Genomic DNA, 13,718 nt, shown 5'->3' with positions numbered 1-13,718 from the left:
TAACTGCAGTACTCCTCCTGTTCTAATATCTTGGCATCCCTGAGGCTTTCAAGTACGGACTCCGCACAGAAACAGAGGCACCAAGCTTGGTCGCCATCTGGACTGGCCGGAATCCAGGACTTAGAAAATCCCTCAATTCATATACAGGTTGTGACAGGGTGAAGTCAGGAACTAATAGTTATGCCTGAGGAAACATACATCTCAGTCCTTCATCCAGCACTCAGAGGGTTAACCCAGGAAGAATGGAAGTACGCGGAGACAGCTGACAGCCACCCTTGATAATAAATGTTATGCTTGTGGAAGGTAGCTGTCTCAGATTGCAGAGCTGTCCTATGCAAGCTGCTAGCCATATGGATTTCCAACCTTCTCTCTAAAACACAGTAAGAACTTTAATATTGTTTCCTGACTGTTGTGTTATATGTTAAAAGGTTGGGAACTGGGCTTTGATTGTTAGTAAGTTCTCCTAATGTGGAGTAGGTGTTATTTTGCTGCAATGTTTCCTATGGGTTTTGTATTGCCTTAAAGGAACAGTGTGCCCAAATGTTTAGTTCTGCTGTGGAGAAATAAAACCACTTAACATTTGCTTTAATCGGTGGTTTGGGGCGTGTGTCCCAATCACAGTGCTCAATCCAAATCTGAACCTTTAGACAATAATAAGTATAAGTCCACATATCATGGTGACAGGAAACTGTATCAGCCAGCAAGTAGAGTAATGAGACCCAGTGCTATATGAATGCAGCAACAAAGACACTCAATGTAATGGCAGTAGTCCATGTGTCATAATGAAATAAAGGTTAACATACCATTGTTGTATGGGACTCGGCCATACCCAACCCTTATGCTGCAGCACTATTCCAGGTCATGCAGTATCCCTATGAGGGAGAAATATACTCACAGCAGGCTTGTTCCAATGTAGCGTGCAGCACGCTCAATATTCACATAGAAGTTGAAATCCAAAGATTCCTGCTGTGCACCGCAGGAATCTTTGGATTTCAACTTCTATATAACATTTGCTTTAACCTGAAGCTACACATGTGGACTATTGTCTGACCTCGCCTACAGGCTGTCCTGCCAGACAGGTTAACAATATATATATATGTATTAAACTGAACCCATTTAATAAAATATATTGTGTCCTGTGTGTTAAAAGTTATGAGTCCTTATTCTGGTGTCAGGGATGGAGTGAGTGTATATATTCCCTACATTCACTAGCCTCATTCTTGGCACACATGAGAAAATACTTTTAAACTTTTAGACACTGTAAAACCTGCTCAGCATTATAACCTAGCTGGAGCAGCCCCTGGACTCCTACACTAGGTTCAGTGTACCTCGGTATACACCTGGTTATCTCTGCTATGTTGGGGAACCTCTGTTATACTAGGGACCCCATGTATAGCCACAGTTATATTTTAACCCCTCATACCCATTTAGCTTGTCTGGAAGATGCTGCAGCAGGATCCTGGCGGTGAGCAGCAATAATGTTTTCAGAGTCAGTGATTAGCGGAGTAATGTGCTTGGCTGTTTCCGAGAATCTCACTCGATTCTCGGATACAACTTTTGGGGTATCCCATAACTTTGGATCCCCGATACATAGCCACATCCTGTAAAGACTTTCTCTGACAAACCCACCCTGAAACCTACAGCCTAGAAATCTCTCGATCCCAGCACCCAGTAAAGGCAAAAGACAAATACATCTTTAATGCCGCAAAATTGGTATACAGTTGCAGTCAGACATTTTCGACACCTGGGTCCCAGAGCTGACACTCTAAGACCCTAACACATGGGTCAGGGTTAACCAAGTGAGCTTGACCTTTTTTGATGAGCCTGGTTAACCCCTTCACCGTCACAGTATTTATATTACACTTTGCCTTCTTTCACCTTCTTTCAGTTCTCATACTTTTTAGTCCTTTAGTCAGTGATTGTTCTTTCCTGTGTAAATGTGTTGCTTTCCAACCAAAAGCACAAGAAGGTACAAGTCTTGTTGATGAGAATATTTATGTTGCCAGCAATGTTCAACCACCATATTGGAAATGCTGCAGACTGTGATTTGCTTTGACGTGTTTCATAACACCCAAAACCAATTTACTGTACATGCATCAAACAGCTTAATGTTCTTCATCTGCTTGAGGGACTGGATGCAGATAAGAGAGAGAAATGGCAGAGCACAACCGGAATCATCCGAACAAGAAATTAGGAGGAAAGTGCGCTATTCATAAAAATGTTAATAGTCATGGAAGGAAAAAGGGCAAGGCATTACCCTACCAACGTGCTGTTTCGTGCTACACAGAGCACTTTATCAAGGCATACACATCCCATCATCATTAACATATTTATAGACTAAGAAATAATTGGCTTACCAATCCTGAACCATATCTGGGATCCTCCCTACAATCTGGGCAATGAGATTCTGGTGTGGGGTTATCAGAGCGCGCACACGCGCCCCTGCAGGCAGACCCGCCTCCCACACAAAATCCTGGGCCAGCAGGGACGGGAAAACCCCCCCAGCTAAAATGTGCTTGCGCAGAGCCAGCAAAGGGCTTCCTTACTATGGTGACCATGGAGCGTGTCTCGGGGGCGGGGGAGCTTGCCGAACGTGCACGCGCCCGTTGGCGCCATCCACCACGTCATCCTGGTGTGCACGCACCACCGAGGAGGAGAGGGAAAGAAAGAGGAAACCCCTAAGCCCCTCCCTGTTGCCGCACGCCTTCCAGGACAAACACAGGAGCCCCGGGTGAACGCGCTTGCGCAGTAGCAACCCGTGGACTCCCCGTGGTCCCCGCAGTGAGCGTGGCCCGAGGCGGGGGGGGGAAGAAACAGAAATAGAGAAAGAGGAGAAGGAGTGGGGGGAGGGGGGAGAGAGAAAAAGAGGGAAGAAGAAAGGAAAAAACAAAACTAAAGAGGAAAAGGAAAAAGAGAGAAAAAGAAAGAAAAAGAATGAAAAGAAGGGAAGGTGGGGGGAGGGAAAAGAAAGAGAGAAGGAAAAGAAAAATGGCAAAAAGAGAAGAAAATAAAGAAAAAGAGAAGGATAGAATAGAAAATGAGGGAAGTAAGGGGGTGCATATGCAAACGCACAAGAACATCATCACTAGACCGATCGGTGAAGGATCCCTTACAATATTTGTTAAGTAAATTAAAAATTATTTTAAAATAAACTTTATTATGAAAATACATAATGACAAACACACTTACGCAACAGTAATTCCTTTCTTTGATACCTGAAGAAAATCATAATATCAAAGGAGGAATAGTCTGTATATGAAAACATAATTTTAAGTGTGTACAGTATACTATAATGCCTAGAACCAAATACCTAGAAGAAGCTAGTTCGCAACACAATCACGTCATGGATAAGGAGTCGAAGACAATCACACAACATGATTTGGTTGCCATTCCATTTGCAATGGACTGTGATGCGGATGTTAGTACAGTTCGATTTTATGTTTATAAAAGGTTCTTCAATGTAGGTTTATCTATTATATATTTTGAATGTGAAAGGTATTTTAACAGTTTCTAAATAGCTTCCAATATGACTAAGTCCATGCATCTAGTGAGAGGGATCTTTGCATACATATTTTCTGCCAATCTGTTTATAAAGAATAGTGACCTCATCACCGAGGACAGCCAATGAGGCATGAGCCTGTATTGCAGCAGCAGGGTTTCTAATCGAACTGATTATTGTAAGGAATCGGGGGCCACGTCCCTTGCGGCGTGACCCCTCCTTACCCACTACCAGTACTGCAGCGGCTGCTGCCCCTGCCCCCCGTCGCTACCCATGCCGCCTCCCAGTGCATACCTTGAACTCTGCCGTCGCCATCTTGGATTCTGGCACTGGTGTTACAGACCCTCAGCTGGGTTCTACTATTTCTTGGTCTCTCAGCCACTCACGAGCAGCTCCTCGACACGCCTCCGCCATGCCCCTCGTCCGGATTGGTCACTGTTGCTTTAAATATCCGGCTGTGACTTCACTTCCTTGCTCTGCATAGCTCCTTGCTTCCTGTGTAGCCTGGATACTGTGTCGTGCTCCTGTTTGTCTTTTCTCCTACAGATTTGAACCGGCTTGTCTGACTTACCCCTCTGGCTCCCGACTTCAGCTTACCCATCACGATTCTTACCTCTCAGACCCTTGGACACGGAAACGGATTTAAACTACGGAACTCTCTATACTCCTGAACTCGGCAAGTACAACGACTATTCTAAATCTTAACCCAGGCCTGGCCATGCTACAACCACATCCCGGACCCACTCCCTCTGCTGTCGGTGTGTATATTCAACATCCCACCTCAGTACAGGGGACTGGCCTGGTCTATGGGCTGCACAGCGTGACAATTATGCATTCCTGACACATCAGATTCTGTTGGGACTAATTACAAACACTATTTAAGAGATGGGGAACAGACCCAGCACTTTAATTGAGCCTGAGGAAGCCGTTTTACGATGAAACGCGTTGCTCCATCTTTGTTCTTGGATTGTCATGAGGAGGCTTCCGTAGTGACCCAGAGACACTCATTTTTACCAGCTGAGCAGCTTTCTTCACACTGGACGCGGAGGCGAAGTACTAGAGCTTGCAAGAGTCGAGCTGGATCCCTTGAGTTGCTGACACGGACTTTCCCTACTTGAGAGTGGACATTTGATGTCATTCTAATAAATTGTCATTTTAATTTTGAACACTCGCTCCAATTTCTTTCCTGGGTCTGGAGGAGACCCATGGCAGTGACGTCATCCAGTCATCTGAAAACGTCTCATCAGAAAGACATGGATGAATAGAGGACTCTATTAAGAGGCTATATCTTACAAAGAACCCTTTATGAGCCTGTACTTACACATGGCCGTGTAAGTAGTATATTGTTATTCTATTTTTTTTTTAAACCCCCCCACTGCTGGTTTTAAAGTTTCACTCATTGTTTATGTCATTGAGGGTGTGAGCATTTGTAGGTTCCCATTAGGAGTCTTATGAAGTTTTACTGCTGACCCCTGCTCCCCCTTCTTCCCTGTTTTCACCATAAGGCCGAGTCCATAGAAGGACAGGCCGCGCTGAGCCGTGCGGACGATCCGCCCTGAGCCCCTGCATCCTCAATGAGGATGCCTTGAGAGGGGGCTCACGCGAGCGTCCGCAGGCGTGCTGAGGCGCTGGAGTTTTCAGCCGACAGCCAAGCTGTTTTTCAGCGCGCTGTCGGCTGAAAACATCCAATCAGCGCGAAACCCTAGAAAAAAGGTTCACTTTGATACCTGTGATAGTTTAATGATTTCCCGAGTAAAACAGAGTGCTACATTTATTTAATTAAATAAACTGTTGTTATTGATAGACAATTATATATCTTAAGTTAAATGCTTGTCAACAAAGGCCTCTTTTTGCCATTTATTGACATCTGTCTCACAGACATGTACTGTATTCCCTTAGTGAGTCATACTCACTGGTATCTGCATTGCAGCCATTTTGGAGTTTGGGTATAGAAACGAAGTAGATGTTGTAGTCAAAAAAAATCACAGGTTTCCATGTTAGAGGAAATTAATTTACTGCAGATATTATGCGCTGATTATCCACCAGAGTGAAGTTAAATAGATCATCTTTTACATCAACCTTTGCCCAATCAAAGTCCAGCTGTGTTTTGCCAGCTCAAAGTAAGACTTGACATCCTTAGGGAGAGGGAGAGAGAGAGACGCCTTTCCACTTACATCCCAAAGGTAAGGCTGGAACTCTGCTATTAATCGGAATTATTTCGTTTTGTAAGAACTTCTCCAAAGATTGCGGAGACTTTAAAAATGGCGGCTGCTGCTAGAGCGAAGGATGGAAGGATATAATAATCAGTACAGACTATGCTCAGAAACCACTTATTCTTTCAGAAAGTTGGGGGATCAGTTGTCCCCATAGCGAAGAAAATAATCCCCTTCATTTGTAGAATGTTTTAAACAAAGAGAAAGATAATAACCCATGTTTCGGCTTCATCAGAAAATGCATATTTATTTAGTATAGGTTTACATTTCTAATGATTTCTGGAATAGCACCAAAATATAGTATCTGCAGGCAAGACTGAGCCACTGATTGTGCCACTTGTGCTGAATAAGGGATATCCTGAAAACTTGACCTGTTGGTGGCCCTTGAGGACTCGAGTTTGCCACCCTTGGTGTAGAGATGATAATATTTGCAGTACATCAATATGTCTGAGGGAAACGTGGAACTAATACTGTATAATATGGTGTCTGCAAATCTGTGCCGCCTCAATTCCTTCCCTGTGGAACAGCAGCTTTTCCAGATTACCCTGGGGAACGCAGCCACTTTCTACAAGCTTCAGATAACTGTCATATTACAATATATTTATCCCAATGATAACGCCATCATGAATCTGTTACAGAAATGGCCTCTACTCTTCCGCCCCGAGAATGCACAGTAACCAAACCGGACGGGAAAGGCTATGGATTTTTCTTACGTATCGAGAAGGATGAAATTGGGCACCTCATCCGGTCTGTCGAAAAGGACAGCTCAGCTGACAAAGCTGGTATGAAAGATGGAGACCGAGTGCTCAGAGTCAATGGTGCATTTGTGGATCAACAAGAACATGCTGAGGTTAGTTGTTGGAACGTTGAACATTATTGAAACAAGTTTTCAATGATGGCAATTAAGTGCAGATACTTTCCTCTCGTATTTATCATTTTTTAAACTTATTAATTGATCAATGCAACTACTATATATATATATATATATATATATATATATATATATATATACACATATATATATATATATATATATGTAACGGGTATTCCCCCCCCCAATCGCAGATCTGATGTGGGTGCAAGGAACATACGGTGTTACCATAGGTGTGGTGCATTACCTGTTGGCTCGCAGGAGGGCTGAGCTTCCGCCACGGGGAACCTGGGGCAATTATACTAGGGGTAACCACTTACTCAATTCAGCGCCTCCACCTGCGATGGCTCCCACCAGAGGGGGAGTGGTTCCTCGCAGGACAATACAATAATCACATACACGGGAATATATATATTAACGAGTGACTTTACTAACAAGCAATATAACATATCACGCAATACCTTTATATAACCTGTGTCCCTCTCTAGAGGAGACACCTACGGCGTCGCGCAGGACGCTTCCCCAACACCAGGTGATCCCACCCAGTGTCCCGAGAATCCCACCCAATGTCCCGCACTCTTAGAGAGAACGTGGGTGACTGCGCAGTCACAGTTACACTAAGGGGCCCGTTGGTGCACTTATGACTGTATGGTACCTGCCGAGCACTCCGGTACTCGGATCAGCAACTGGCTTTGCAAAGGGTCAGACGTGTGATGAATCCGTCTGATCCTCCAACCAAACTCCTTTGTACGCAGACCGCCAGGGCGGTCCCACTCTGGAATAGTCTCTGCGGACCCCAACGTGGGTCCAAACCGCTTTACAGGAACCGCAGCGTCCGCTGAGTCCCTAACTAACACTTGGTACTAACGTGACAGGAACCCTAACCTAGGGCCTGTCCCTGTAGTACAGCAACCTAAAGTGGCTTTGGGGAAAACTCCTAGAGGCCTACCGGGGTTACTAACCTGCCCCACTCCCCTAACTCTTCCCAGCCTTGACTGTACTTACTAAGACCTAACGAGTCCCAGCGCCTACAGCAGCAAGCTGTAGCTCACTGGATGCTGCAGCCAACGTGCTGCGCAACAAGGTGCCTGCCTGTCAGACCTCACAGCACTAACAGCCATGACTCTGACAAGGCAGCACTCTACACTAAGGGCAGAGCCCCTATCTTGGGCCTCCCTCAGCACTTACCCACTAAACTAGTGGGGAGTTGGGGCCTACCTGGGGTGTAGGTACCTATATGGGGCAGGAGCTGCACTCGCTCCCCGCACCCTTCCTTCCCTCACAGCTCCCTGACTCCAACTCTCTGTAACCTTTCTTTCCCAGCTCCCACTAATGTAAGTGACAGGGTCCCTAACCTGAGGGCTGCCCCTGGCAACACTCACCTTACTGGGGAGCTGAGCTATCTCGGGCCCTGGGGGTGCTGGCCTAGTACAGGGAGTCCCTGACTCCTGTACCCTACCTCCTTCCCTGGGCTGCTCCGGTCTCTGACTCCCCAACGTGCTCCAACTGACAAAAACCCTGTCTGCACACAACATTGTTGCAACTCTGCAGCATGAGAATCTGCCAGCTCTATTGGCTTCAATGCTGCCTGTGACAAAGGTGAAAGTGCAGTCCCCTGAGGCTGCTGGGAATTGTAGTCCTTGGCAAAGCTCTTTTCTATGGGGATCATGTGTGCGATCTTTACTGCGCATTGGCGAAGCTCGCGCCAAAACCAAGAGGGCGGTGCCCGCCGGGAGAAGTCGCCGTCCCCTTGCCCCACTGCCACAGGGGTAAAGGAAAATCAGGGGAACCGGGGGTGACCCCCTTACATATATATATATATATATATATATATATATATATATATATATATATATATATAGATGTCTGCACATCTCTCTGTGATAGGTGGATCACCCTGTCAATCGTCCAGAAACAGCCAGTGAGGAGGCACATCCCTCCTCCTCCTCTGTGATAGACTGAGCAGCCTGTCACTTACACAGAGACAGCAAAAAAGACTGCACATCTCTCCCGCTCTGTGTTAGACTGAGCAGCCTCTCACTCACCAAGGAAACACTGGGGTAGGGGATTTGTATGGCAATTGAGACAGCAAGTACAATAGGAGACAGATGAGGAGGGAATGTAGTATGGACTGTAAGGAGCAGACACAGTAAGGCAAATAGTGCAAAGAGGAGCAGGACATGATGGAGGTGGGAGGGGAGGAGACACAGCAACGAGGGGAGAGGAGGCAGAGAGAGGCAGCAAGGAGAGGAAAAGACAGAGTGAGCAAGGAGAAGAGGAGACAGAGGGATGATGAGAAGGAGGGAATGGATAGCAGTGTGCATATTGGGCAGGAAGGAGTGCAAAGAGAGGGGACGAGAGACAACACAGTCTGTAGGAGGAGGAAACAGTGACAGCAAGGAGAGAAGGAGACAGATTAAATAAGTAGGACGGGAGAGAGTGTAGTGTGCACAGAGGAGCAGACACAGAAAGGCAGGGAGTGCAACAAGAGGGGTTGATAGAGTGCAAAGAGGAGCAGGGCATGATGGAGGAGAGAGTAAGGTGGGGGAAGTGGGAGCAAGAGACAGCAAGGCATTACAGGGAGGGTAAAAACAAACAGTAATGTTTAATAACTTTTCATACAGTATCTCCTAGATCAGCGTATGTTATGCTGGGTACAGCTAGTATTGTATATATTGGCTTGGACAGGTTAGATCTTGTATAGAATGTCCATCTGCAAGTACAAAAGACTACAGTACATACTATATGTATTCAAACTTGAATATTACATATTATATCACAATACGCTGCAACCTACGGTATCATGCAACCCTCGCCAGTGTTATAAGCTACAACTGCTTTTAGAAACATTCACTTCAACATATGTATTGAGATCCTTATCTGGAGAATCAATCAGTTAAGTGCAATCCATCCTTCAGTGCAAAGTTCAAATCAGCCTACAATACAGAGGAAATATCTGCACCTTCCTTTGAAAACTGTATAGTTCTAGTTTCTTTGAATACATTCAGTTTAGTCCTCTTCAGTGTCATGGAAATTAAATACAGTATATTGTTAGCTTACCTTGTCGCATATACTTTATCTGCATATGGAAATTATCCTATACAATTAGCTCAATCATTTAGTGTAGCGATCAGAGACATTTTACAAAGACACAGAGCCACTGCTTTAACTTTTAAGGCACTTTGGGGGATATTTAAGTCACACCAACGTACTGAATTTTACAAGTGTTTCCTCCGTAGGTGGTAGGTCTCATAAAGGCAAGTGGCAATTCTGTAACGCTTTTAGTTTTGGATGAAGCTACCTATGAAAATGCAAAGAAAAATGGAGAAGACCTCTCAGCACTCAACAAGAATTCAAACCAACCTGCTAAGCAAGCAGCAGCCAGCCCACCTGCTAAACAACCCGCAGCCAGCCAACCTGCTAAGCAAGCAGCAGCTAGCCAGCCTTCTAAGCAACCAGAGGTAAATGGGGATAAAAATCTGGTACCAAGACCACGACTTTGCTATCTGGATAAGGATGGAGGTAGCTACGGATTCAGTCTAAAAACAACTACAGGTGAGAATATAACACAATTTGTATTTAGAGAAATTTAAAAAAAAAACAGAATAGCCTGTATAATTGTTTATAGAAAAAAATCATCATTCTTCATTCAATAAAAGTCTTGTTAATCCCTTATGTTTGAAGGTAATAATCTTAGATACTTTATTAATGATTATACATTTGCCTGTATTTCTGTTTTATCACATCTCATGAAATGGGGAGAAATGTTGATTTATTTGAGCTGGGTTCTATACTTTTATAAGTCCCCGATCCCCCAAAATTGAAGGCAACAAGACTAAAAAAAACATGTACTATAGATAACCGTAGATTTTTTGACATGCCAATACTTCATAGGGCAGAGAAAGGGACAGTTACACATGTACAATTAAATGGAGTGTTTTATGATTTATTAGCAAAGATGCTACTCAAGAAACCCTCACTTGACTCATCCTCCCCCTCTAACTACTGCCCTCTCACTTATCCCCTTTGCCTCCAAGCTACTTAGTGACTTGTGTACAAATGCTGGATGCAATTTCTCTCTTCCAACTCTCTGGTTTCCATCTTCTACACTCCCCCGAGACAGCACTAACAAAAGTAACCAATGACCTACAGTACTCACAGCTAAATCTAAGGGTCATTTGTCCATACTAATTCTCGTGGATCTCTCTTCTGCCCCACTACGCATATCCCTACATTGGCTTCCCATACCCTCTAGAATTAAATTAAAACCTTAGTAATGACTTATAAAGGTCTCAACGACACTGCCCCACCTTACATCTCAGCCCTCGTTTTCAAATACATACTTACACACCCCATACATTCTGTCTTCGACATCCACCTCCGGTTTCCTCCCACCGTATTACCTCCTCTCAATCCCTCCTACAAGACTTGTCCCGTGCTGCCCCCTCTCTCTGGAATTCCCTACCACGCACCATCAGACCCACCCCCCCAGCTTACAGATGTTTTAAAACTCTCCTCCCCCTCCAACCCATTGGGACCAGCTGTGTGGCTGGACCGATCTCCACCCTACATAACATTCCCCCCAGCCCCCAAACTTTAATAGTTTCAGCTGTCAGACTGGGCCATATTCTAACCTGAGCCACACCTTATTCTACAATGAGCAGCCACCTTACCTTCTTGTTTCATCATTGTCCCTCATTCCCTATAGAATGTAAGCTCTCATGAGCAGGGCCCTTACTACCTCCTTGTATCTGTTTGTGCATGTCTGTCCTCACCTGTATGTAACTTTTTTGTTTTGTAATATACATGACTCTGTACCCCCATTGTACCGCGCCATGGAAAATGCTGGCACTTCACAAATAAATGATGATAATAATAATACTACCAATATATTGTTCATTCAAACAGTGCAAAGAAATAGCGAAAGTAATACAGCCAATACGCTATTTTTTAAATTGTTTGTTTGCACTGTAGAACCACTTGAGGACAATTCTGGTGGTTATTCCGAAATCAGGCTTAGCACAATATTACATTCTTAATACATTGCACTTGTCTCTAATTATGTCAACTTGCATATGTGCCCCACTCCATCGGCCATTATAGCCAGCTACAACGTGACGTCAGATGCCAGCCTCTTCCATTGAATCCTTTGGCAAAGTGTTTGATACTGTGAGTTATTGTCATATAGTGTGCCACTGGAACAGGTCACATCTGTTATTTCTTCCATATACTGCAGTGCATGATAAGTGCCTCTCCCCATTCATATTGAAAAAATAGAATTTGGCCTCCAAATGCAGAAACCACCATCTTTGGTCAGGTTTCTTCCGCACTACCATCTGTAAGGAGATGTTATGCATTGTCCATGTATTTTGGAAGCCTTCAATATCCTGCAGCAGCCCATGATTTCCTTTGAGCTGAGATTTGGCTATATTCTGACCATAATATCCTAGATATGTCTACCATATTGTTATTTATCGCTTGTCTTCTCACTCTGCTTCATTTCCTTAGTACAGTATGACATAGCATTTGTTTATTCAGTTTTCAACATTTAGTTTTTAGCTTCTATGCTTTCCTATGTGGTATATCACAGAACAATGCAAGACTTTCATAAATAAATGATGTCCATGTAAGGGGAACCTGCAGCAGTCAACGAGATTACAAAATGTAATCCAGATATTAAGATTCTGTTGCTAGAGGATTTCAATCATGTATTAAAGGTTCTGTATGGGGCATCATTCTGTCCAGTTCAAATTACTCAAAAGGTGTTTTCATGAACCTCTATAATCCAGGAGGTACCAGAAATGCATTGTAAAGCAATAAGTATTCAAGGGTTATGGCAATAACCTCCGCCTAAGGAGTAGGAGAAATCCAAGCATGACCCTCTATGAGACTATATCTAATATTCATATTGATATTCCAACTGTACATCCCTTTTGTTCCCAAATCCGTCAAATGCTAACGATCAAAGTTGTATTCTCTGGACGTTAACTGTACTGTATTTCATGCGTGAAAATGTACTTTAGAAAAAATCATCATGAGAAGTAATGAAAGCAATGACATCTAATGTAGCAAATTGAATGGGAGGAGACGTTAACATAAATTTTGAGCCAAACTTCTCCAAAAAGGCTCGAATCATGTTGGTAGTTTCAGCTGTTTGAGAGGTAGAGCTCAATCCCTAGAATAGATTTCCAAGGTGGCCATGTGGTCAGACATTCCTACCTAATCCAACCTTACATGTTAGACGTAGAGATGGGCGAACTCATCAAAATCTGATCCGCCCACTGAAATTCAAAGGCATATGAAATTTGTGTGGATACATCCTACAGTATTCTGCCATTGGTTCCGATCCACCTGGATTTTGTGAAATCCACCATCAATTTTATATTAAATGTCCACCAGACTCTGAAATATGGGGGGGAGGGGTGGGAGTGAGATGGGGGTGGGGAATATAGAATACCTAATTTAATAGAGTCCCAAGCACTATATATAACCCCTCCACACCCCCCCCCCCTCCATATGGCGAAACACCTGTGCTCAAAAAGGACCACCCCTTAGATACCTGGGAGTTATGTTAACTGGAAAAAGCAAAATGTATTTATATGACTCACACCTGCACACCCATACACCCTCACCTGCACCTGTATGCCCTCACACCAGCACACCCTCACACCCACATCTCTACCTGCACCTGCCGGCAACACACATACACCTGCACCCTGCATGCCCTCCCACCCACACTTGCACGCCATCACACCCACACCTGCACACCCTCACACCCACACATCCACACCTGCACACTCTCACACCCACACCTGCACCTGCACGCCATCACCTGTACCTCCAAGCCTTCACACCTGCACACCCCCTAAAAGGATTTCCATGAGACTTATATTGACAAGCTTAAAAGCTTAAGGCACTTTGCGTGGAAGGGGGTACTGGTGTCAGGCCCAAGAGGTTCAGAACCCACAACCTCAGCTATTCAGGACAGCAGCTCTAGCAGGGTGAGCGAAACAGCTGCTGGGTAGCACCACTGTGACCGCATACTTTGTAGCTGTACTGCTCACACCAGGTACAGCATTCCATTCATGTTGACTTATCTATTCTCCTATAAATATGTAATGATATTAATTCTCAT

The 13,718-nt window shown here is 44.4% G+C and overlaps 1 protein-coding gene across 3 annotated transcripts in view; it reads left to right on the top strand.

Annotated features, from left to right (window-relative positions):
- The window catches only part of PDZK1 (PDZ domain containing 1), a 125,328-nt gene that overhangs the window by 99,164 nt on the left and 12,446 nt on the right, over window positions 1-13,718 (top strand). For 2 of the 3 annotated variants that reach the window (XM_075593564.1, XM_075593565.1), the window contains 2 exons: window positions 6,351-6,562; window positions 9,823-10,138. In XM_075593564.1, the coding sequence (XP_075449679.1) occupies window positions 6,353-6,562; window positions 9,823-10,138 (526 nt within the window). In that variant the 5' untranslated portion in view covers window positions 6,351-6,352. Of the gene's footprint in view, window positions 1-5,565; window positions 5,683-6,350; window positions 6,563-9,822; window positions 10,139-13,718 lie in introns of those variants that run through there. The other variant, XM_075593563.1, reaches the window with a different exon arrangement.

This window comes from Ascaphus truei, chromosome 3 (genome assembly GCF_040206685.1).
Source record: "Ascaphus truei isolate aAscTru1 chromosome 3, aAscTru1.hap1, whole genome shotgun sequence".
Taxonomy (NCBI): domain Eukaryota; kingdom Metazoa; phylum Chordata; class Amphibia; order Anura; family Ascaphidae; genus Ascaphus; species Ascaphus truei.
Note: the sequence above shows the minus strand (reverse complement) of the source record. Positions and strands in the feature narration are given on the sequence as shown.